The 23,812-nt window shown below is 38.1% G+C and overlaps 1 protein-coding gene across 9 annotated transcripts in view; it reads right to left on the bottom strand.

The window, feature by feature from the left end:
• SPATS2L (spermatogenesis associated serine rich 2 like) overlaps positions 1-23,812 on the bottom strand; it is a 178,489-nt gene that overhangs the window by 38,749 nt on the left and 115,928 nt on the right. For 7 of the 9 annotated variants that reach the window (XM_017876388.1, XM_017876370.1, XM_017876379.1 and 4 more), the window contains 2 exons: positions 5,947-6,153; positions 4,488-4,623 (listed from right to left, as the gene is read on the bottom strand). In XM_017876388.1, the coding sequence (XP_017731877.1) occupies positions 4,488-4,623; positions 5,947-6,153 (343 nt within the window). The remainder of the gene's footprint in view (positions 1-4,487; positions 4,624-5,946; positions 6,154-23,812) is intronic. The other 2 variants (XM_017876423.1, XM_017876412.1) reach the window with 1 other exon arrangement.

A 23,812-nucleotide genomic window follows, 5' to 3' on the forward strand; every position in this document is an offset into this window, starting at 1 on the left:
ATGAGTTTGTGTCCTTTGTAGGGACATGGATGCAGCTGGAAACCATCATTCTTAGCAAACTACCACAAGAACAGAAAACCAAACACCACATGTTCTTACTCATAGGTGGGAACTGAACAATGAGATCACTTGGACTCGGGAAGGGGAACATCACACATCGGGGCCTATTATGGGGAGGGGGGAGGGGGGAGGGATTGCATTGGGAGTTATACCTGATATAAATGACAAATTGATGTGTGCTGACGGGTTGATGGGTGCAGCACACCAACATGGCACAAGTATACATATGTAACAAACCTGCACGTTATGCACATGTACCCTAGAACTTAAAGTTTAATTAAAATAAAAAAAAAAAAAAGATTTAAAAAAAGAGAAAAGGGATATGTAGACACCACTCTAAACACCTATCTTGATTGAGGTGAGGAGCCCTGGCCTGTAGAGGGCAGCAGGAGGTTCATCCTGTCTGTTGGGAAGGAGAAAACTCTAAGATGCAGGAAAATTGGCAGAGGAAGGGTAAGTGGGCCAGGGCTCAGGGTGCAGGCAGCTGAGACTCCTGACCTACTTTGAAATTCTGCTTGGGCCAGACCTGGCACTGTTTTGGGAAAAGTAAACACAAAGCATAGGAACATTTCTGGCCCATTGGTACAGAACACATGCTTTCACAGATTTCCCTTTCCTCTTGGAAAACAAAGCTGCTAAAAGGACTGCTCCCTCCAGCCCCCATTCTCTGTAGCCTCTTTATGCCTCCCCACGCCTAGCATACACGCTACCCCATTGGCTCATTCCTGTCTTCCATTTTCTTAGAGTGCTTTTAATTAGATGTTAAATTGACAATAGTACCTAACAGAATTTTACAGCTCTATTTTGGAACACTTTTCCCCTAGCATATGGTGGAACTATCAAGTATTATTCTCCTTCCTCAATGTTTTTTTTTTTTTTTTTTTTTTTTTTTTTTTTTTTTTTTTTTTTTTTTTTTGAATTTGATGTTTTATTGCTCATTTTAAGCCTTCACAATCAACTTGGACACGTACAGATTTGTGATGAGAAGCTAGACTAGTTTGCATATAAAGCAATTAAATCTTGCAGCTATGATTCCAAAGGATGAATATTTTCCAGTTGTGGTAGGAGGCCAATCATACAGAAAAGAAACCAGCTGTTTCATGTTAGTTCCTGATGTGACTTTTCACACAGATGCTCATGTCGCAAAATTTATTTTCTGTTAAGATGTATTGTGAGGGCATTGTGTCATCTCTGTTCCCCTCGCAAATCCCTAATTCTTCCTGGGAAAATGAGAATGTTCTGTTACGGTAATGCAGCCTACGTAACTGCATCCTGCTTAAATGACAACTTTGATTTTACATTTTAGCTAGTTAGTGGTTTTCTTCAATAACTGTACTGAACAAAATATTCTTCACAGCCCGATTGGAAGAGAGATCATTTCGTTCATTTTACCTTGATGTGTGCTTGCTTGGTATTGAAGATGTGCAAACAACAGCTTGCTCCCAGCCTCTCAAAATCATCATTCTCATGAATTCCAGCAGTACTTTTCAGGGAATTTAGTCAAGCAGGACTCAGGTCCTTATGCTGGCACTTTTTGGTAGCAAAGTGAACATTTAGAATTTCTGACCTGAGTGTCCAGTTCTAAACTATACGACATGCATGTTGAGTACGTTGTGGTTGGGATAACTGGGTGGCCCAAAGCAAGCAGAGTAGAAGAGGCACTGGAAATGGAAGGTAACATCTATGTCGCTTGTGCACCACATGCGGTGACATCTCTCTCAGAACTGGCACTCTTTCTGGAAATCACCAGAGGACTTGTCCCCATGTCCTCCAAATCTAGATATGCCTCATGATGTAATACTGAGGCTACAACTGCATTAAAATGAGTACATTCTAATACACCTACAGTTCACTCAAAGTTTCCTATAATGCTTAGAATGCAGGATTTCACCATCAATAGGAAAATTTCATTAAAAAAATTTCTAAGCTGCCATCTTCAATTTTGTGACCTGATATTTCAAGAGCACCACAATCCCTAAAATTCATTTTCTTCCCCTTAGAAAACAAGAGGGAGGCTTTATTCAAGTACGTCACCATGTTTGCTGGGCTGCAAGCTCATTTGGAACAGAGGCAAGCTTTTTCTGTTTGGCAGACATGCATAGTTGATTTTAAAAGCACTTTGGTTTTATTTTAAGTTAACATTTATGCAATTATTGTGGGATCACTTTTATTAAGGATTAGATCAGAAAATAAGTGCTGGTGTTTACTCATTTTATAGCAATGGCATACCAAAAATGGTTGATCTAAATGTCTTCTACGGTTTGCAGAAAAAGTGCCATTTTGTTAAGTAGGTGGCTTTTAAACAGCAGTACTACTTGGCAGCACTCATTCAGAAGTGATTCTTTCCATCAGTTTAAAACACAACATGAATTACAAGCAGAGAAAAAATATACAATTTCTTCGGGTGCTGACTTTCCTGGCCCCACGCTTTCAGCTCTTGAGGAGTAAAACTCTCACAGAATCTGTTATAAATCTCAAGATGTCTCATGACCCATGTGATGTTCATTTTACTAAGAAATAAAATAAAATAAGAAGTACTCAGAGCAGCTGGAGAAGAGGGAAGTAATTTGAGGGCATTGTTACACTTTGTCAATTAGTGTATGAGTCACTCAGATGGAAGGCTCAGAGGAAGAGTTTATTCGAAAAGGCCACACTAAAGAGTAAGATAGAGTGGTCTTCTCTGAACAGCTAACTAATGCCTCTAGACAGGGGTTGACAAACTATGACCCTCATGAGCCAAATCTGGCCCACAGCCTTTTTGATTACGTAGGGCTGTCGTTGAGAAGCAACAGCAGAACCGAGTAGTGCACAGACACCTTACGGCCATGATGCTTAGGATAGTTACCAGTTGGCCCCATGTCTCTAGACCCTGGCTCTAGAGAACAGCCCTGGAAGCTGGGTATACTTCTAAGTGTTAAGGTAACTTACCTAAAGATAGATTGGAAAGTTATAAAACTATAAAATAATAGCAATAACAATTTTCATTTATATAGCATCTTTAATTTCTCTAAGTACTCAAACATATTCTTGGAGTTGCTTTGAACAATATGATCAAACAGAGAAGACTTACAGTGACATCCAGATGCCACAACTGGGGATGGGGGAAGGCAGATGAATCCTCCCCTCAGAGGGCCTCTGAGAGGCTGAATGATAACTGAAGGAGAAAGTTTTCTTTCAAGTTCCTGGTGTCTTCTGCACCCCTAGGATCTTATCTGATACATAGCAGATGGTTTAAAATTCATGCATTTTAGATTAGTGTCAAGCTTAATTCTTAGTTTTACACAACTCTATAGTTTCTGCTAAAAAGCACATCAATGTCAAAGCAAGGACTTGGAATAGGAAAAACATGCAGAAGAAGTGATCAAATTCTAGAATCACGGGAGGCCAATGAGAGATAGGGAATATGTTACATGAACTTGGGCATGATGGATATGTGCCAACCCTTGGACTTTTGCTATTTCAGACCAAGCCGTCCCTCAGATCATCAGAGGGGCTAAGGATTATGTAATGTGGCAGCTGTGAGGGGGTCATCTTTGCTGCCACAAGGAGAGATGGTGCCTAAGAAAAAAGCCAAGAATGGAGAGTGTGGAGAGCTAGGAGACTGTGGGAGGCACCAGGAGAGAGAGGAAGGAGAGAGGGTGAGACAGAATGAGTCCTGATAACATAATGAGGATTTACAGCCAAATTTGTCTGGAGGAACCTTCTGAAATTTTCATGTATATCAGCCAATAAATTCTCTTTTGTCTTTAACTAGTGTGACTTGATTTCTGCCACTCCAAACTGAAAGAGACCTAACTGATACGCTGAGAACATTTTTCTACTGATAATAACTAAACCTTTATTAACAGATGTATCATTTCAATTGTGGAGATGAGCAAATATACAGGGTTTAAACATTTTCCATCAAAATCAGTAGCAGGGAAGGGCAAGGCAGGACCAAAACCATATTGATGCACCATGTTTAAATTCTAGTCTTAACGTTACCCAAGAATGGGATTCCGTCGCTAAGCTTATATGAGATGTTTCTGAATTTCATTAAGGGAATTCTTATTTTATAATTATAGTGCTGGAAAATATTTTGTCTTCCTAGTAGTATTCATGATATTAGCCTTCCAGGGATTTATCAAAAATATTATTTTTTGAGGTTTTAGTTTTTGTTGAGGTTTTGTTCTACATCATTCATATAGTTTTGGGCCAACTTCAAACTCCAGTGAATTATGTCTATCAGGTTTCTTTTTATTCAAATACTTTATCTTCTTTTTTATTCCCAAGATACATGCTACTGCCTGCAGGGCTTAACAAAATCTGTTGGAGAGTTATTCTGTGATGTTTATGTACTAAATAAACAACGTATTCCATCTGATACTTTTACCTGTTGGAACAGCTCAAGCATCACAAATTTATAGTTCCTATGTTGAATCACTCACCAGTTGTGTAATTCAGCAAAGGCAGCTTTGATCTTCTTCACAGAACTATCCACTTCTTCCTTGATCATGACGCGATATCTAGTTAGAGAAACGGTGCAGCGTTGCAAATCCTTCACTGATTTCTCAATATTTGGGCCTAAAATTGATGTCAAAAAATATTATTAACTTGAGCATTTTATCCTCCGTTTGTAAGCTAAATGACAAAACAAAGCAATTAGCCCACCAAGAAAAATAGACTCATCTTTCGTCTAGTAAAAGTTCCATCAGGAGAATGTTTGTAACCCAGTGTGGGTGGTTTGTGTGGCACTTGAGGCTGTTATGATTTCTCTAGTGGGGTCTCTGGCTGGGCCATCTGGGGTACGCTTGTCTCCTGCACTCTTTGGAAGGAGGCTGTGATCATTATGTTCTATCACAAATTGCAGCGCCTTAGAATCTGATATGTCTAAAGACCATTTGTGCTGCTGGCTCTCTCTATAAACACCACTTTGCATGGTTAAAAGCCAGCAGGGCTTTTGGAAGAGGAAATTGACACAGAGACTGGGAGAGGTACAAATGAGCTAGAGAGAGGATGGGGCATCAGTGCCAGGTACACTGGCACTGGCCCCATCATCCAAAGCCAGGTCTGTAATTAGAGCAGCAGCACTGAAAATAGCTCTATGGGTGCCCATCTCGCCTGATTTCCTGAAACTGTCACCAGGGTCTACAGATAGTGTATCACAAACAGGCAGATTGTACTTATCACAATCAGGCCATGTTTCGTAGAAGAAAGAAATCCCCCTCAAGAAAAGTGAGAAAGCAGATCAAACTAAAGCCAAGGAAATCAGATACAACTGAGGCTGAATGAAAAGAATAGTATTTAATCTTCTGGGAATCAAAAAGGAAGTGATTTTCATTTTAATACCAGTCATGTATCAAGTATATCCAAGCTCAGAAAAATCATAAAAATCCAGCGTGTCAAATATAAAACCCTCTTTCAATGTTACATTGTGTGTAATTTCTAACACAGAACTGAATTTACATTGGGAAGACCATATCTAAAGAACATACACCAGCCTCCAGACTCATCTTTGTTCAATGCAAGTCAAGCAATTGCGTATCAGGGAAACATGAGTCCCTTTCAGCAGTTACATTTTTAAAAGAGCTCCTGCATGAGCACTTGCTTTATAAGATATTAGGATGGAAGGTATTTGTGGTGCAAGTTTATCCATGCCTACAACAAGAAGAATGGTCTCAGAGGGGCAGAGAAAGGAGATGTAATTCCATTTAAATATTCAAGACCTTTGATTACATGGGAGGAATCACATCTGCCTTTCCATCTATGTGGGTCACAGAAAAAAAAATGCAATTTCATGTGCATCTCTTTTCACTAAGCAGCATCTTTTGGAAAGTTCTGTCACTCTGGCACTTTTCTGTATGTGCAAAATATGTTGAATCATTTGTGCAAAAGAAATCACTTTACCTCTTTTCTTTGCCAACTCATCTGGCTTTATTTCAAGATGAGCTGCAGGGGTATTGGACTTAACAGGAGATGTTTTTGCCTTAGGCTTGCTTGGGTTACAAGGCTGCTCAGCTGACCACTGTAGGCCATCTGACCTCTCTGTTGTTCCATGTATAGGTTTGGGGTTCCCATCTAAGGATAGTTTCTGTTGCAGTAGTCTGTTGCCTTCTGTAAGAAAACACCAAATAATGACTGTGAAGTGATAAACTAAAAACACTGATGACAAAGTGATGGAGGATGCCAAGATTTTTGTTTTTGTTTACAAGTTGGCAATAATGCCTTTCATTGCAAACAGTCAAGAAACTTTTTCAAAAGAATCCCCAGAAGATTAGAGGGTGTACTAGGAGAGCCTTGTATTTTGAGTAGGAAGACTTGGGCATGTTTTGGCTCTGGTAATTACTTGTAGAGTGACCCTGGGCATCTCTGAGCCCTAGTTTCCTCATCCATAACTATCCAGGAAGGTTACTAAGAGGCCTGTAGAAGATGAGCAGTGCCTTTTTCCCCCTGCTATTCCAGTAAAGGCTTATGAGTCTTTTTTAAGTACAATTTCATATTGAGGCTATAAAAATGTAGCCCTCCTATCTCCAAGTGCTACATTAATGTCTTGTGATATTTTATTCGGAATTAATGAAGGCAGAAGAGTGATTGGAGATAGAGCAAAAATGAAGTGACAACAGATACTATAATCATTGCATCTAATTTATGGAGGGCTTAAATCAGAAAACGTCATCATAATATCTCAACTATATTTAAAATCTAGGGAGTCAGATTCTCTCTGGAGATGTAATAGATGTGGCAATAAATTAGCAAGATGTTGCTTTCGGCATCTTTTAAAGGTAGGCTCCTATTTAGTTATTGCTGGAGTGAATTAAATGGCACGTTAGTGGCCTGAAAAGGAAATGTATCACCCTTAACATCTTGCTTACTACCAGAGAAAGTTTTGGGTGTGAGAAAAGGGAAGCCAGTGTGCTTTTGAAGGCCAGGTTCTTGTAGAAAGCTTGATGAGTGCAGTTTGGATCTGGGAAAACCAAGTTCTGGTATTCCTTATGTCCTGGATAACCTTGCAGGAATGTCTTCACTTGTTTGGCTGACTGGCTTGCACTCAAACAGAACACAGTCATCTTTGTAATGCCCAGCCTTTTCAGATAGTCACCCTTGCGCTGCTACTCTCTACTCCCATGGTGCTTTGCTTTATTTCAAACCATGGTACCATGGTTTTATGTTTTAACACAAGGCTTCCGTATCTGCCCCTCACCCCTGCCTTGCAGGGGCTGCAACCTTTCCAAGGGCCAACACTCAGTCCAGTTCTGTTTCGAAGCCCTAGTACTTGTGTCTGGCTCAATGGCTTTCTGTAGAATTATGATTGAATTAAAGTACATTCGAAACAATTTCATAGAAAAAAGTAAAATACAATGAAAATCTTACCTGACACAGTCACAGAGACTACACTTGAAAAAATACAAAGGAATATGATCTAGGTCCTAGTCAATTTGATTTTAGACATTAGTCCATTCATGATCAATATAATTAGACTTCAGTTGAATACATCATTCATAACTTATGTATCAAGAAAGCACAACATACTTTTTATGAGCTGAATGAATACCCTTAAAAGTTTACTCACAGTACACAAAATGTTCAGCAAAGGTAATAAACAAAGTACATAAGTACTGAAAACAGCATTTCCTCCAGTAATAAAACAGATTCAAATGATAGTATGCAATTTTATCCTTAGTTATATTAAAGTAGAACTTCACTATAAGGCACTGGCTGTCAAACTTCAGTGTGAAATGAGTTTCCTTTGGTACATATTACACATGCAAGTTCCCAAACACCATTTCTAGAGATTCCAGTTCAGCTGTGGGCCTAGGCTTCTCCTCCCCAGTTGATTCTGTTGGAGTGGAGATGGGTGGTACCAGCCACCCTGAGAAACCCTACTGTAAAAGACAAAAGACTAATTTTATGTTGAGTCTATAAACATTTCTGTTAAAACAATGATATGCCCAAACTGGTTCCAAGTCACTACCTCTCTAAACCCCAGTTGAGGGGCAGTCTTGATGAGATACTATAAATTGAGAATTCTAGGATAGGCTGTTTTTGCACTGCTGTAAGGGAATACTTGAGCCTCGGTGATTTTTAAAGAAAAAGAGGTTTATTTGGTTCATGATTCTGTACGCTGTACGAGAAGCATGATGCCAACATCTGCTCAGCTTCTGGTGAGGGCCTAAGGAAGCTCACAATCATGGCAGAAGATGACTGGGAGCCAGCATATCACATGGTGAGAATGGGAGCAAGAGAGTGAGGGGAGAGGTGCTACATACTTTTAAACAACCAGATCTCACATGAAGTAACTGAGCAAGAACTTGCTTATCACCAAGGGGATGGTGTTAAACCATTCATGAGGCATCTGCCCCCATGATCCAATCATCTCCCACTGGGCCTTACCTCTGACACTGGGAATCGCATTTCAACATGAGATCTGGTGGGGACAAACATTCAAACCATATCAAATTTAAAACACAGATCTTTGTGTATAGTGTCGTAAAGAGATCATATTCCTGAAAATAAGTGGATTTATACTCTAACTTAATGGAAACAATGACCCTAGAGCAGAGGGAAAAATTATTGTAATGAAATGCAAAATAATTTTAAATGGAAGCCAAGCATGCAAACGAGCATGGGCTCATTAACCTAGAGCTGAAAACATTTTGTTTGTATATCAGAGAACTGATATGTGGTCTACTGGTTCGTTTCAACATTCCCCAACAAATATCAATTGAGAAATATGAGTAGAGATATTTTTTTAGGTCCTGAAAAGCTGTCTCATTGCTAGTGGAATCACTGAACATTAAAATCTTCAAGACCACTTGTACATATTTGCATACATGTATGACATGCATGTATGTCTTGTTCATCATTACTGTATGTGTTTGATATCTTGTAGATACATAATAAATACTGAATGAATAAATCAGCATTACTTCAGTACAGACTTGTCTTCAAATATAATAAAACTCTGGTACTCTTGCAGATGAAAACTGGTGGAGGGTTATAGAGCTTTAACAGAAAGTCACTGTATCAAGTGACTTTCCTCTAACATTATAGTCCAGAAATACCATCAGCTCTCCATCTATCTGGAGTCCACTTGTAAACTTCAACAGGTTGTAGCTCAATGGAGGCTGAATCACACATAAGGCTCAATGTCCAGTAAGGTAGCTACTGGTACATGTGGCTATTGAACACTGGAAATGTGGCTTGTCCAAATTGAGATGTGCTGTAAGTGTAACATATATGCTGAAATTTGAAGATTTAGTACAAAATAAAAAATTAAAATATTTCTTTCATAATTTAAAAAATACTGACATGTTGAAATGATATTTTTGATACATTAAGTTAAATAAAATATATTACCCAATTTAATTCACCTGTTTACGATTTTTAAATGTGGCTACCAGAAAATATAAAATTATATACATAGTATGTGTTAAATTTCTATTGGATAACACTAATAGGACACACAAGGAGTGTGAGAGTGTTGCTCTTCAGTGTGTAATCACTACTGATATATATTTTAGAAAAGGATAATTGTTTTAACGAAGACTTAAAATATCCTCTGCAATTTCTACATGAGAAAAGTGGTGACAGGGTGATGTATGTCTTGTTCATCATTACTGTATGTGCTTGGTATCTCGTAGATACATAATAAATACTGAATGAACGAATCAGTGTTACTTTAGTGCTATGCATGCCTACGGCCCTTCCAATTGTAGGGAGCCTAGTTGGATATGAGTCTCTGGCTGTGTCTTCATCTAATATTCATCAAATACTTGAAGCACAGTAGCTGTATCATGGAAATAAAAGTTATCTCTGGAAACATCCCATCTGCCTAGATTTCAATACAAATTGTATACATTTTAATTTAATCCTTGTCCATGTATCTAAAAATGGCTCCTAGAAGTTTGTGTCTTTGAATTTAAAGATTACTTGAGCCTTCCTTTTATTAAAAACACTTACCAAATCCCAATTTTGTATATATACACAAATGGTATACAATGTCCTGAGTATCACGTTGGTTTCTGATTCAAGGATTCAACAGACACATATGGAGAGCACACAATGTATCAGCTCTGGTTTGTTAATAGGCAATAAATGAGAAACAGACTGACCTTAATAACTAGTATGCAAAATGTGAAAAAATAATGTAAGAGGATAGCAGAGTAAATCTTAATTGACCTTTCCCATTGAATTGTCTTGGTACCTTTGTTAAAAATTAATTGACTATATGCGTGACTATTTCTGGACCGTATTCCATTCCACAGACCTAGCTGCCAGTTCTCACACCACCATCACACTGTCCTGGTTACTATAACTATTAATACACAATGAGTCTTAATATCAGGTAATATATGTCCAGCTTTGTTCTTCTTTTTCAAGACTGTTTTGACTATCTTAGGTCCTTCGCATTTTAATATACATTTAAGAATCAATTTGCCTATTTCAACAAAACATATGATGAGATTTTCATTGGTCTTGTGTTGAATCGATAAAGCAATTTGGGGGTAAGTGGTATCTTAACAATACTGAGTCTTTTGACCCTCGACATGACATACTATGCCATTTATTAAGATTCTAAGTTTGCTTCAGCATGATTTTATAGTTCTTAGAGTCTTGTGCATCTACAGTCAAATTTATTCCTAGGTATTTTAGACTTTTTATGTTACTGTTTATAGTATTTTTAAAAATTTCAATTCCAAAATGTTGGTTGCTAGAGTTCAGGAATACAAATGCTTCTTAATACATTGAACTTGTATCTAGCAACCTGGCTAATTTCCTTATTAGCTCTGGCAGCTTTATTTATTCATTTTTTGATAGGTTTCTTAAGATTTTCTTTCTACAAACACAATGATGACAGTGGTAATGAAGTCTAACTTCTTCTTTTCCAATCATTCCTTACTTTATTTCCTTGTCTTATTAATCCTAACTACAAAGCGGAATGAGCATCCCTGCATTATTCTGCATCTCAGGGAAACTGCATTCAGTATTTTGTCAGGTATTACACAGCTGTAGAGTTTCCATATATTTATTATACTCTAGACATTCTCTTGTATTCCTTCTTTGCTGAAAGTTTTTATTTTGTCAAGTGAATTTATTTTATACACTGAGATGATCATATTATTGTTCTCTTTTATTTATTAATAATATTATGTTGTTTTTTAATGTTAAATCACTATTGAGTTCCTGACATTAACCACACCCACTTGGTCATGGTGTATTATCCTTTTATATATTGCTTACTTCACTTGTTAATGTTTTGTTGAGGATTTTTGCTTCTTTATTCATTAACAATATTCTGTAATTTTCTTTTCTTGTAATGACTTTGTCAGATTTTGATATGAGTTATGCTGGCCTCATAAAATGAGTTGGGAAGTATTCCTTCTTTCTATTTTCCGAAACTGTTTAAGATTGCAGTTATATTTATTCCTCAAATGTTAATGGAAATTCACTAATGAAGTCATCTGGGCCTGGCAATTTTAACTATGAATTTCCTTGATAAGTATAGTGTTATTCAGATTTTCTATTTCTTCTTGTGTGTTTTGGTAGGGTGTGTTTTTTAAGAATTTATCCATTTCCTTTAAAAGTTGTTGGATTGGCATAAAGTTGTTTATAATATCCTGTTGTTAGCTTTTAAATGAATGAATTTAATTTTATTCCTGATACTGGAAATTGGTTTATTACATTTTCATTATGATTCAGTTCAAAATTTTTCTCATATCTCTTGTGAAATTTTCTTTTTGACTAACGGATTGTTTAGAAGATTAATTTTTAAACGTTCAGAGATTTTCTAGTTATCTTATTGCTATTGTTAATTCAATTATGTGTTCAGACACCATACTCTTAAGATGGTACTTTAAAATTTGAAACTTATTTTATGGTCCAGCAACTGGCCTTTTTTAAAGTAAATGCCATGTTCTCTTGAAATTGTTGGGTGTGTTGTCCTATAGATATCAATTGGTTCAAGTTGTTTGATAGTATTGTTCAAATCGTCTATGTTCTTACTAATTTTTAATCTATATGTTCTATCAGGTATTAATAATATGATATTAAGATCTACAATTGCTGTGGATATGGATTTGTCACTTTCTTTAGTTCTATATATTGCTGCTTCATGGATCTGGAATCATTAGATGCACATATATTTAGAGGTGTTATGTCTTTTTGATCAATCAAACAACGTATTACTATGAAATGAACCTTGGATATGAGGCTTGTTGTTTTTCATCAAATTTGGATAAACTGTGTCCATCATTTCTTCATAGCTTCCTCCTTTCCTCCCTGCCAAATTTCCTCTTTGCTCTTCTTCTGAGACTCCAATTACACCTTCGTGAGACTGCCTGATACTGTGCCTTAAGTCACTGAGGCTCTGGCTTTGTTTGTTTTATTCTTTTACTTTTTTTTCTCTCTGTTCTTCAGTTTGCATAGTTTCTTTTGACTTGTCTTTAAGTTCACTCATCCTTTCTTCTTCATCGTCTGAACTGTTGCTAAGCACATCTGATGACTTAAATTTTCTTTCTCTTCATCCATCATATCCATCGTTTCTTTCTGTAAAATTCTCAACATATTTTTAATTAGCAATCCTTGTCTGCTAATTCCAACTTCTGTGTTGTCAATGGGTCTGTTTCTAATAACTAACCTTTCTCTTCATTATAGGTCACATTTTCCTGCTCCTTCCCATGTCTAGTAATTTTTAAAATTGGACACTGACCATTTTGGATGATACACTGAGAAACTCTAGATCTTCTTCTTTTCCTTTAAAGGGTTTCGACTTTTGTTTTAACAGGTGATTAATGTACTTGCAGATCACTGTCCACTCTCTTCCTCCCTTTTTGCCTTGAGGATAAATGTTACGCAGCTAAAAGAACAAGTTGGGGGATGGAACAGATGGTAAGGGGATAGTGGGCTGTTCCTTAAAATACTTTCATTTAATTCCTCTGTGTTATACTCCTCTTCTTGAGTGTGCCTTCCATCCCATGTGCTGACTCTGAACCCAGGGCTCCCCCAGTTTCTGCAGGGCAATCATCTTCCTCCCCACCAAAGCTCCTCCCTCTGTATTGTATGCTGCAGCATCTGATTCATCAATAAAGCCCCTTCCATCTACTTCCCTTCTTGTAGAAACGGATACCCTTTTTTCATTTTCTTCAGTAATGTGGATTTCTACATTTAAAAATTTATTTACTACAATTTAGGGAATTTGTTATGAAGACAACACAAATTCATACCTTTCTTTCTCTTGTTCTTGATATGCTTTATCAAATTATTTTTCAGTCAGGTTGTACCATTTACTCTCAGCTGCAGTGCCTGCAATTGTTCTCACATTTAACTCTTGCCAGCAGTGAAAACTATCAACTTACTGGTTACTAAATCTTAGTATCAACTTATACACTTTACTTGTCCTTAATTTGATTTATTTTATACAATAAATGAACTGTGCTGGTTGTTTTTGTTAGCAGTGCCAAAGAAAACAAACCCTCCTCTTGGGGGAAATATATAAACTTGGATTCAAAAGTTTTCATTATGTATGTACACCATGTATGTATTCAAATTTGAAAGTTTCTGAAAATATATATTTTTTTCTCTGTAGTTTTTACTTTTTAGTGAAAGCTTGATGTACTTATAAGTAGACTGAAGAAAGAATTCAAATCTAACTTTAAGAATTCAAACCTGGCCGGGCATGGTGGCTCACGCCTGTAATCCCAGCACTTTGGGAGGCCGAGGTGGGTGGACCATGAGGTCAGGAGATCGAGACCATCCTGGCGAACACGGTGAAACCCCGTCTCTACTAAAAAAATACAAAAAAACTAGCCGGGTGTGGTGGCGGGCGCCTGTAGTCCCCGCTACTCAGGAGGCTGAGGCAGGAGAATGGCATGAACCTGAGACTCCGTCTCAAAAACAAAAAAAAGAATTCAAACCCAACTGAAAGGAATGTATTAAACATAGAATAGTTCTAAAATAATTATTTTAACCCTTTGAGTTAAGATGGTTTCATTGTCTCCTATACACAGGTAATTGCAACAAAGCACATCATCTGATCTTGAGTAAGTATTTTAAAGTAGTTCTATTTGGAAAAAATTGATAAAGAAACCAAGCATAACTTTGTTGTTGTAAAATTATGTCTAAAATTGCTAATGTCTATGTTACTTCAAGCATGCTACCATTCTTTAAAAAGTACTTATGTGAATGTGATGGTGTTTTATGACACTTGATACCTGATAATACAATTGGTAGTTCTTTGGTAATTGATCTTTGTGTTCTTAAATATTTACATAAGAAGAAATATAAATGGAAAATAAACTTCTTAAAAGTTCCATCCCCTACCAATCAGTTTTAAAAGTAAAAACAATGAGATCACTACAAACTTTCTGGACAGTAATATACTAATAACTTTAAAACTATTCATACTCTTTGAACCCAGTAATTCTACTTCTAAGAATATATGCTAAGGAAATAATCATGGTTGTTCACACAAATCTATATACAAGAGATGTTCACTATAATATTGTTTATAAAATCAAACAATGGAGGCCGGGTGTGATGGCTCATGCCTGTAATCCCAGCATTTTGGGAGGCCAAGGCGGGCAGATCACCTGAGGTCAGGAGTTTGAAACCAGCCTGGCCAAAATGGTGAAACTCCATCTCCACTAAAAATACAAAAATTGGCTGGAAGTGGTGGCAGGCGCCTGTAATCCTAGCTACTTGGGAAGCTGAGGCATGAGAATCACTTGAACCTGGGAGGCAGAGGTTGCAGTGAGCTGAGATCACGTCACTGCACTCCAGCCTGGGTGATAGAGTGAGACTCTGTCTCAAAAAAAAAAAAAAAAGGAACAATTCACATGGACAACAGTTTGGGAACAATTAAAAGAAATATGGCACATTCATAAAAATACAATGCAGATATTTAAATCATGTTTTAAATAACATTTAATGATATGAAGTAACGTTGATAATCTCATGTTAAGTAAAACCAAAATACAAAGGTTCACAGGCCATTTAGTATCATTTTTTAAAAAATCTACATATCTGTGCATTTAAAACATTCTGAAATAAAATTTAACAATGGTTGTTCCTGGGAGGTAGGATTGTTTCCTTTTCTTCCCCTCAAATCTTACTGAATTTTCAAATTTCCTCAATTAGTATAAAGTCTTTTAAACCCATAAACACAAAATCCATGATTATCTTTAAAAGCAACATAGCAACTTACAAAATTTAACTATCTTTAAAAGCAACACAGCAACTTACAAAATTTAATTAACCTATACTTCTCCATGTATTTTATTATTAATAATTCAATAGCGATCATGAGAAAGGATTGTGTGAATGCTCATCTTTGTTCCAGGTCCCAGAAATACAATGGTAATGAAAGACAGATGTGGTCTCTGTCTTCACAGAACTTGCAGTTTAATAGGAAGATGTATAAATCAAACCACCATACAAACAAATGAAAAATTGCAGCTGTGGTGTTAGGAAAGAAAAGCATATAGTGTTCTGAAATCTGTAACTGGCATATTTGACCTGGGGATAGCAAGAAAGAATTCCCCAAGGAAGTAACACCTAAGCTGAGATCTGAATGATCTCATCTGAAATCACATGAAATAATTAGTTGAAAAGGGTGGGAAATTGTATTCCAAGCAGTGACTACATTTGTAGGGGAGAAAGCATTGTGTACCAGTTATCAAGTTATAGTGTCTCTTGGCTCCAGATCTACTCTTCTTGCCCTACTTTGTGATGCTGGAGCTGGACCCTGTAAGCAATTCTCTTTTGCCAGCTAGTAGAATGTTAACTTTGATGTCAGCAGATGGCAATAAAGTGACCCTGCAAGGCTATAAGAACAGGAGTATACCTCTCTTCGGGGTTCTGGACCTCTATTATTATTAATTATTATTATTCACAGGAATCCAGCAGCCAAGCAGAGGAGCTCCAACCTACATCCTCATGCCATGTTCCTTTCCCCATCTCCTGCCACCATCAGTGGCTTTGAGCAGCTGCAATCCATCTACACCCTCTAGCAATGGCAGCCTCTTAACAGAAGAACTCAGTCAATGTCCTTTGACATGTTTTTTCACCACCACAAGGCTGCACATTCCTCTGGTAGCCATACACCTTCTTTAATCAGATCAGAATCTCAGTCTTGGCTTGGGGGCCTCCCCTAGTCCTTAGTTCCTTTATTGTCTGATTTTCTTCAGTATAGATAGAGTAATTGCTCTCATGCTAAATGTGGACACCTTATGGTCCTCATTTATCCCTTCCAGTAGTTAGTAACCTCCTACTGTTTTAATTAACAATGTTTTACATTACATTTCTCCTATTCAAATAACCAGCATGGTTCCTACCTCCTGACTTGATCTTGACTGATACACATGGCCAATATGAGGGCCCAAACAGAGATCTATGAGGTCCCGAACAGAGACCAGCATGGCTAAGGTAGAGAGAGAGAAAGAAGGAATGTGCCTTGCAAGGAGGGTGGAGTGGGACACAGGGGCCAGACTATGTTGGACTTGCAGGACAGGGTAAGTCTTCCTGTCTTTATCGTAAGAGGTCATCAGATTTGTGTTTTGAAAAGATTACAGGATAGAGAATGATTTACAAAGGAACAAGGGTAAGTGCTAGGAGATTAATGAGTGGACTATTGCTGCAGTGCAGGCAAGTGAGGATGGTAGTTTTGGTGGGAAGGCAGGGGAAGAGACTGAGCAATGAATGAATTCTAGAAATACATGGAAATGAAAACCAACAGGAAATGGGGATAGACTGGAAATGGGGAGTGAGAAAGAGGGAGATGTCATGACTGATGACTAGATTTCTACTTTGCACAATTGGATAGATGGTGCATTAGGATCAGGAACACTAAAAGAGAGCCACGACTGGGAAGGGAGATGATGAGTTTGTTTTGAGCATGTTGTTGAAGTGCTTTGAAATATCAAAGTGAAAAAGCAAAAGAAGAGTCTGGAGTTCAGTGTAGCCGGAACTAGGAAGATGAGTTTGTGAGGCATCTTACATAATTAAAGCTAGAGTATGGCTGAAATAACCTAAGGAGAGTGTGTAGCTTTATATGATGAAGGACCTGAGATCAAACAAGCCCAGGGAGCTTCAGCAATTTAATAGCCAGGTAAAGAAGAATGGCCTCCAAAGGGAACAGAGAGGAAGCAGTAAAGACAGAGGGACACAATCAGGAGAGTGTCATGTCATAGAAACCACAGGGAAAGGATAGAGTTGTTAAGGACAGAGTGGTCAACAATGCTGAATACTGCTAAAAGGAAAAAATAAAGATGAAAAAACAATGGCTAGATTCAATAACATGGAGGCCATTGCTAAACTTACCTAAAACAGCTTACCTAGAGCAGTTTATTTGGAGAGATGGGGCTGAAAACCATAACAGTGAGGTGATGAGTGAGAGGGAGGTGAAGAGTGGAGACAGGGAGTAAAGGTAACTCTCTGAATATGTTACAGAATAATGGTCTAGTGATGAAGCCTCAAGAAAACGCCTTTTTTTTTTTTGAGACACAGTCTTGCTGCTCTGTCACCCAGGCTGGAGTGCTGTGGTGTGATCATGATTCACTGTAGCCTCGACCCCCAGCTCAAGTGATCCTCCCACCTTAGCCTCCCTAGCAGCTGGGACTATAGGCATTTGCTAACATGCTCAGCTAATTTTGTATTTTTTTAAGAGATGGGGTTTGCCATGTTGCCCAGGCTAAGAAAACCATTCTCCCATAATTATTATATACTGTGATTTGCAAGTTTCATCATTCTTCTATCTTTATATGACAGGGTAATTAACAAAATTTGAGGAAACAATAACTTTGGAACAGAGACCAAAATAGACAGGTTTGTGCAGCAGACACAATGTCAGTTCTGCCTTCTCATAATGTCTTTATCAAATACAGACAGACTTTATTATTTCATTCAAATCCTATGAAGCTTGATCAGCTCAGAGGGCATAAAGGTGGTAACTTTTGACTGGAATAACATATTTAGTTTTATTTACATTCACTGTCTTTACAAGATCTCATATGTCATTAATACTTTAATAGGTTTAATATATATGTATATTATTATATATAATAATATATACATACATATGAAAAGGTAATAAAGTCAATGGACTATTTGTCAATGANGGCTGGAGTGCTGTGGTGTGATCATGATTCACTGTAGCCTCGACCCCCAGCTCAAGTGATCCTCCCACCTTAGCCTCCCTAGCAGCTGGGACTATAGGCATTTGCTAACATGCTCAGCTAATTTTTGTATTTTTTTAAGAGATGGGGTTTGCCATGTTGCCCAGGCTAAGAAAACCATTCTCCCATAATTATTATATACTGTGATTTGCAAGTTTCATCATTCTTCTATCTTTATATGACAGGGTAATTAACAAAAATTTGAGGAAACAATAACTTTGGAACAGAGACCAAAATAGACAGGTTTGTGCAGCAGACACAATGTCAGTTCTGCCTTCTCATAATGTCTTTATCAAATACAGACAGACTTTATTATTTCATTCAAATCCTATGAAGCTTGATCAGCTCAGAGGGCATAAAGGTGGTAACTTTTTGACTGGAATAACATATTTAGTTTTATTTACATTCACTGTCTTTACAAGATCTCATATGTCATTAATACTTTAATAGGTTTAATATATATGTATATTATTATATATAATAATATATACATACATATGAAAAGGTAATAAAGTCAATGGACTAATTTGTCAATGACACAAGGTAGGCCGGTTAACTTGATTTTTTCCACTGTCTTATTTCTCTGCAAAACAGGTTTAATTCTTATTGCATTAAAAAAACTTTTCTTAATTTTTAATTTTTGTGGGTACATAGTAGGTTTATGTATTTATGAGGTGCTTGAGATATTTTGATATAGGTATACAATGCATAATAATCACATCAGAGGAAATGGAGTTTCCATCTTATTGCATTTTAATAGAAACAGTTAAATCTTTGTTCAAAAATCTTTAAAAATTTTTTTGAAAGCCTTTTGATCTTTGTAAGTGGTACATTCCATTTAATTAGGTCCATTTGTAACTGAAATCACCATAACAAGGAGAGGTGGGAAGTTATAAAGGTATCAGCTATTCAGAGATGAGTAGTTTTGTGTTTCTGCTGTACGGTTGCAGCAAAAATGCTTTTGAATGAGAAAGAGAAGAGAGCGGGCTTTGGTTTCACTCTGCCCAGGTGACTGAAAAATACCTGAGGGATTTTATGTTTCCTGTGCCCTCATATCACTACATCCTGTGTCTATCTCTGTCTCTTTCTGCTTTATCATACATAAAGAAAGGAAGGGCTCTAAGTCACTGCAAATGCTATTTAAGATACCAAGTTACTTGAAGCTGAGGTTGAGACTGAATAACACAACTATAAATGGGAATTAATACCAAGTATTTGAATGCTAAAACAATAATTAAAGATGAATGACAACAGTAATTATGTGCTTTAAAATATAAACTTTATTTTTATTTTTTATTTTTTGAGGCAGGGTCTTGCTTTGTTGCGCAGGCTGAGGTACGGTGGTGTGATCATGGCTTACTGCAGCCTTGACCTCTTGGGCTCAAGTGATCCTCTCACCTCAGCCCTGCAAGTAGCTGGGAGCATAGGCATGGACCACCACGCCCTGCTAATTTTTAAGTTGTTTTTAGAACCAATTCTCACGATGTTGCCCAGTCTGGTCTTGAACTCCTGGGCTCAAATGATCCTCCTGCCTTGGCCTCCCAAAGTGCTGGGATTACAGGCATGAGCCACTGTGCCTGACCAAAATATAAACTTCAGAAATCCATGTTCATATGATAGTACTTAACATCAGCTATATATATGTTAATACAGTATTAGATCTTTAATTAAAAAAAAATAGTAAAGGCCAAGGTGGGTGGATCACGAGGTCAGGAGATGGAGACCATCCTGGCTAACATGGTGAAACCCTGTCTCTACTGAAAATACAAAAAATTAGCTAGGTGTGGTGGCATGTGCCTGTAGTCCCAGCTACCAAGGAGGCTGAGGCAGAAGAATCGCTTGAACCCAGGAGGCAGAGATTGCAGTGAGCTGAGATCGTGCCACTGCACCCCAGCCTGGGTGACAGAGTGAGACTCCATCTCAAAAAAAAAAAAAAAAAAAAAAAAAAGTTAAAACCTATGGCTATAATCCAACAAGGGCATCAGCTAAGGTACTTAACAAAAATTTAAATGAAACACTGGCTGTTCAGACCATTGTAAGTTGGCATGAGACAGCCTGAATTGAAGCACTGGGATCTTAGCTTCAATATCTCCAGACACGTCACAGCAAGACCTTCTATGGAATTGCCGCACACATGCACTCCCCAGCTGCCCTTCTACATGCTGCCTTTATAACGTTTATTACAGTCTAGAATTATGTTGGTAACTTAGTTGTATTCTGGTTTATTATCTGTCTCTTCTCCCCATCCCCCCACCCCAAAGAACGTCAACTCTGCAAGAGCAAAACCTTTGTTGTCTTGTCCACTTCCTGTAGAGTTCCTGACACATGTTGGATGCTTAAAAATATTTACTCAATGGATAAATGAATGATAAGAGGAAAGGTTTACCCTGTTCCAGATGCTGAGCTCATCACTTTATATATCTCATTTACTGCTCACCACAATATTGTAAAGTGGAGGAATGTTCTTTATTTTGCAGATGAGGAAAGTGAGATGAAGAGTGGTTAACCTGTCCAGGGTCACACACCTCATAAGTGATGAGGCCAAGATTTGAAACCAAACATGTCCAACGCTAAAGCCCTGGTTCTTAGCTGTGATATTATATTGCTTCCATTTGAGAGCTGGCACTGCTGAAATCCTAGAATATACACATTTGACTTTTACTATTAAAAGTTCTAAGCTGGCTGCTTTCTTTTTGTTGATCTTTGCTAATCCTCTGTCCAATATAGGGCTTAGAGAAGCAGGGGAGGTAATCTTGAGGCCAGGACCAACAGCAACATAAAAAAATCTGCTTGAACAACCTGTGGGGAACCACCTACCACAACAATAGTGTGAAATGGTGGTGGGTTGTTTTTGTTGTTTGTTACAGGAAGCACAAATTGGGGGGAGCGACTAACATTCTAAAGGCACAGGACCCTTTCTCTCACATTTGGTTCAGTTCACTTGAGGATGAGAAACCAGCTCTGTGCAGATGCTGCTCCCAAGCACAGAAGCTGCATTGCAAAGGTAACGACGACAGGGTTGTTCCTGCTCTGTGGTACAGGGCAGGCTGTACGGTCCAGTTCGTGAAGGTCAGCAACCACGGCATGGAGCCTTCTGTTCCAAGGAACAGGGACTGAAGACTTGGCTTCCCAGGATGCTTTACACGAGGAGGCAACATAAAGGATGGCTGCTGGGTCAGCAAGAAGAGCTCAAGAGAGGGAAAGCCCTGCCCCAGAGTTTATCTCTGGGACGCTGCTGATGGTCCACAGTCCTGCTCCTTTCCTATTCAATGGGAATTACGTCCAGTGGGATAAAGACAAGAGAGGAATCTGAATTCCTATTCTAGCCTAAGTGGAGACAAGTAAATGCTATACATTTTAGCTTATGAGCCTCAGGAAACATAGGGCAGGAGGAACATTTGGGAAAATTAGACCCTAAGGTCAAAATGTGCTTTAGACATTTAGATAGGGTCTTAGAAAAAAGTATTATCCTTGGCACTACTTTTAGTAAAATAATTTTTGTTTGTTTGTTTTTGTTTTTGAGATAGGGATTTGCCCTGTACCCCAGGTTAGAGTGTAGTGGCGCAATCACAGCTCACTGCAGCCTCAAACTCCTGGGCTCAAAGGATTTTCCCATCTCAACCTCCCAAGCAGCTGGGACTACAGGTATGAACCACCGTCCCAAGCTAATTTTTCTTTTTTTTTAAAGAGATAAGAGCTCGCTATGTTGTCCAGGCTGGTCTCAAACTCCTGGCCTCAAGTAATCTTCCCACCTCAGCCTCTGAAAGTGCTGGGATTACAGGTGGGAGCCACTGCGCCTGCTCGGCAAAAATAAATCTTGATCTACTCTTTGCCTGATTTTGTATTTGAGCCCAGGGTGATTTTGATTGGATTATATAAAAGATCCAATTTGAGCTGTTATTAAGAATTCTGAGATGCAGAAAAAAACTACTCTCAGGCTTAAAACATACTCCTAAACTTCTAAGCTATCTGCTGACACACAGCATTGTCCCACTTGACAGTGCTATATTTACAACCTGAAATGATGATGCTTTTGGTGGTGATTTTTCACGTAGGAAGTCACACTAACACCCCTGAGCCACCTGCATATATCTTAAAGCTAACTTTCCCCTACCAAAAAGTGACTCTGTTTAAGACTTTTAAAAAGAGGGATCCTGAATGTCAAGGTGTTATAAAAAGATAAAACACACATCCCACATGTTCACAGCCTCCTGCCCAGTGGGGCACTCTGGGCAGGCTTTGTTGAGCTAGTTCCATTATTGGAGGGCTTGATAAACGCTCCACTATAGTAGCCTGGAGATTTCTTTTAGGCTTATGCTGTGAACTCACTCAAGCACAGAATATCATTATGTGGCTTTGTTATTGTGACTTTTTTCTAATTTTTCAATTACACACTTTTTTTAGGAGTTAGGGAACCCATGGTTTTAGCAGTAACTCTCTACTACATGATAAAATTGCATGGATTTGAGTCAGCCTTTTGCAAACTACAGAGAGTTCAAAAGGGTTATCCTCTCAGCTTCTCAACCCAGGAGCCTTGGTTTCTTCAGTTATAAAGTGGGGAGCCAGGATTAAAGTTTCACTCTCATCCTTTCTAGTTCCAACATTCTACTCAAAATGGGGTGCAGAGTGTCTACAGCCTAACACTCATCTGCAGATGAGTTAGAGCTCTTGCGATTGCCAATAGATTGAGCAAATATATTAAAGCCATTAGATAGTTTTGGCATCAACTTTCTGATGAAACTTCATAATTTGAAGGCAGGAAAATCTAACTACAATAGTCCTGCCTTATTCATGGTTTCAGTAACCCATGGTGAACTGCGGTCCAAACATAGCAAACAGAAAATTCCAGAAATAAACAACTCATTAAGTTTTCAGTTTCATACTGTTCTGAGTAGTGTGATGAAATCTTGTGCCATCTCACTCTGTCCTGCCCAGGATATGATCATGCCTTCATCCAGAGTATCCATGCCATACACGATACCTGCCCACTCATCACTCTAGTGACTGTCTTGGTGATCAGATTGGGTGTCATCGCATCTCATCATGCAGGCATTTTATCATCTCACATCATCACAATAAGGATGTTTATAGTGCAATAAGATATTTTGAGAGAGAGAGACAGAGAGTGAGCAAGAAAGAGACCAGTATATTGCTATAATTGTTCTATTTATTATTGGTTATTTTTAATCTCTTACTGTGCCTAATTTATAAATTAAATTGTAGCACAGTATAGTATAGTACAGGAAAAAAACAGTACACATGATTTCAGGCATCCACTGGGGGTCCTGGAACCTATCTTCCAAGGATAAGGGCAGATTACTATAGCTAAAAACTCATTTCAAAATTTACAATCATAGCAGGTGGGCTGCTAATGAAGTTAAGGGCCAAGAAGGAGAATTTGCTTCCTTTTGGAAGAACATCTACTAACCTTCCATTACCATCATTTCTTCTTCTTTTTTTTTTTTTGAGGGGTCTCACTCTGCTGTCCAGGCTGGTGTGCAGTGGCACGATCACAGTTCACTGCAGCCTCAACCTCCCGGGCTCAGGTGATTCTCCCACCTAAGCCTCCCAGGTAGCTGGAAGTACAGGCATGCACCACCAGG

Source organism: Rhinopithecus bieti, unplaced genomic scaffold (genome assembly GCF_001698545.2).
Source record: "Rhinopithecus bieti isolate Rb0 unplaced genomic scaffold, ASM169854v2 scaffold_980, whole genome shotgun sequence".
Taxonomy (NCBI): domain Eukaryota; kingdom Metazoa; phylum Chordata; class Mammalia; order Primates; family Cercopithecidae; genus Rhinopithecus; species Rhinopithecus bieti.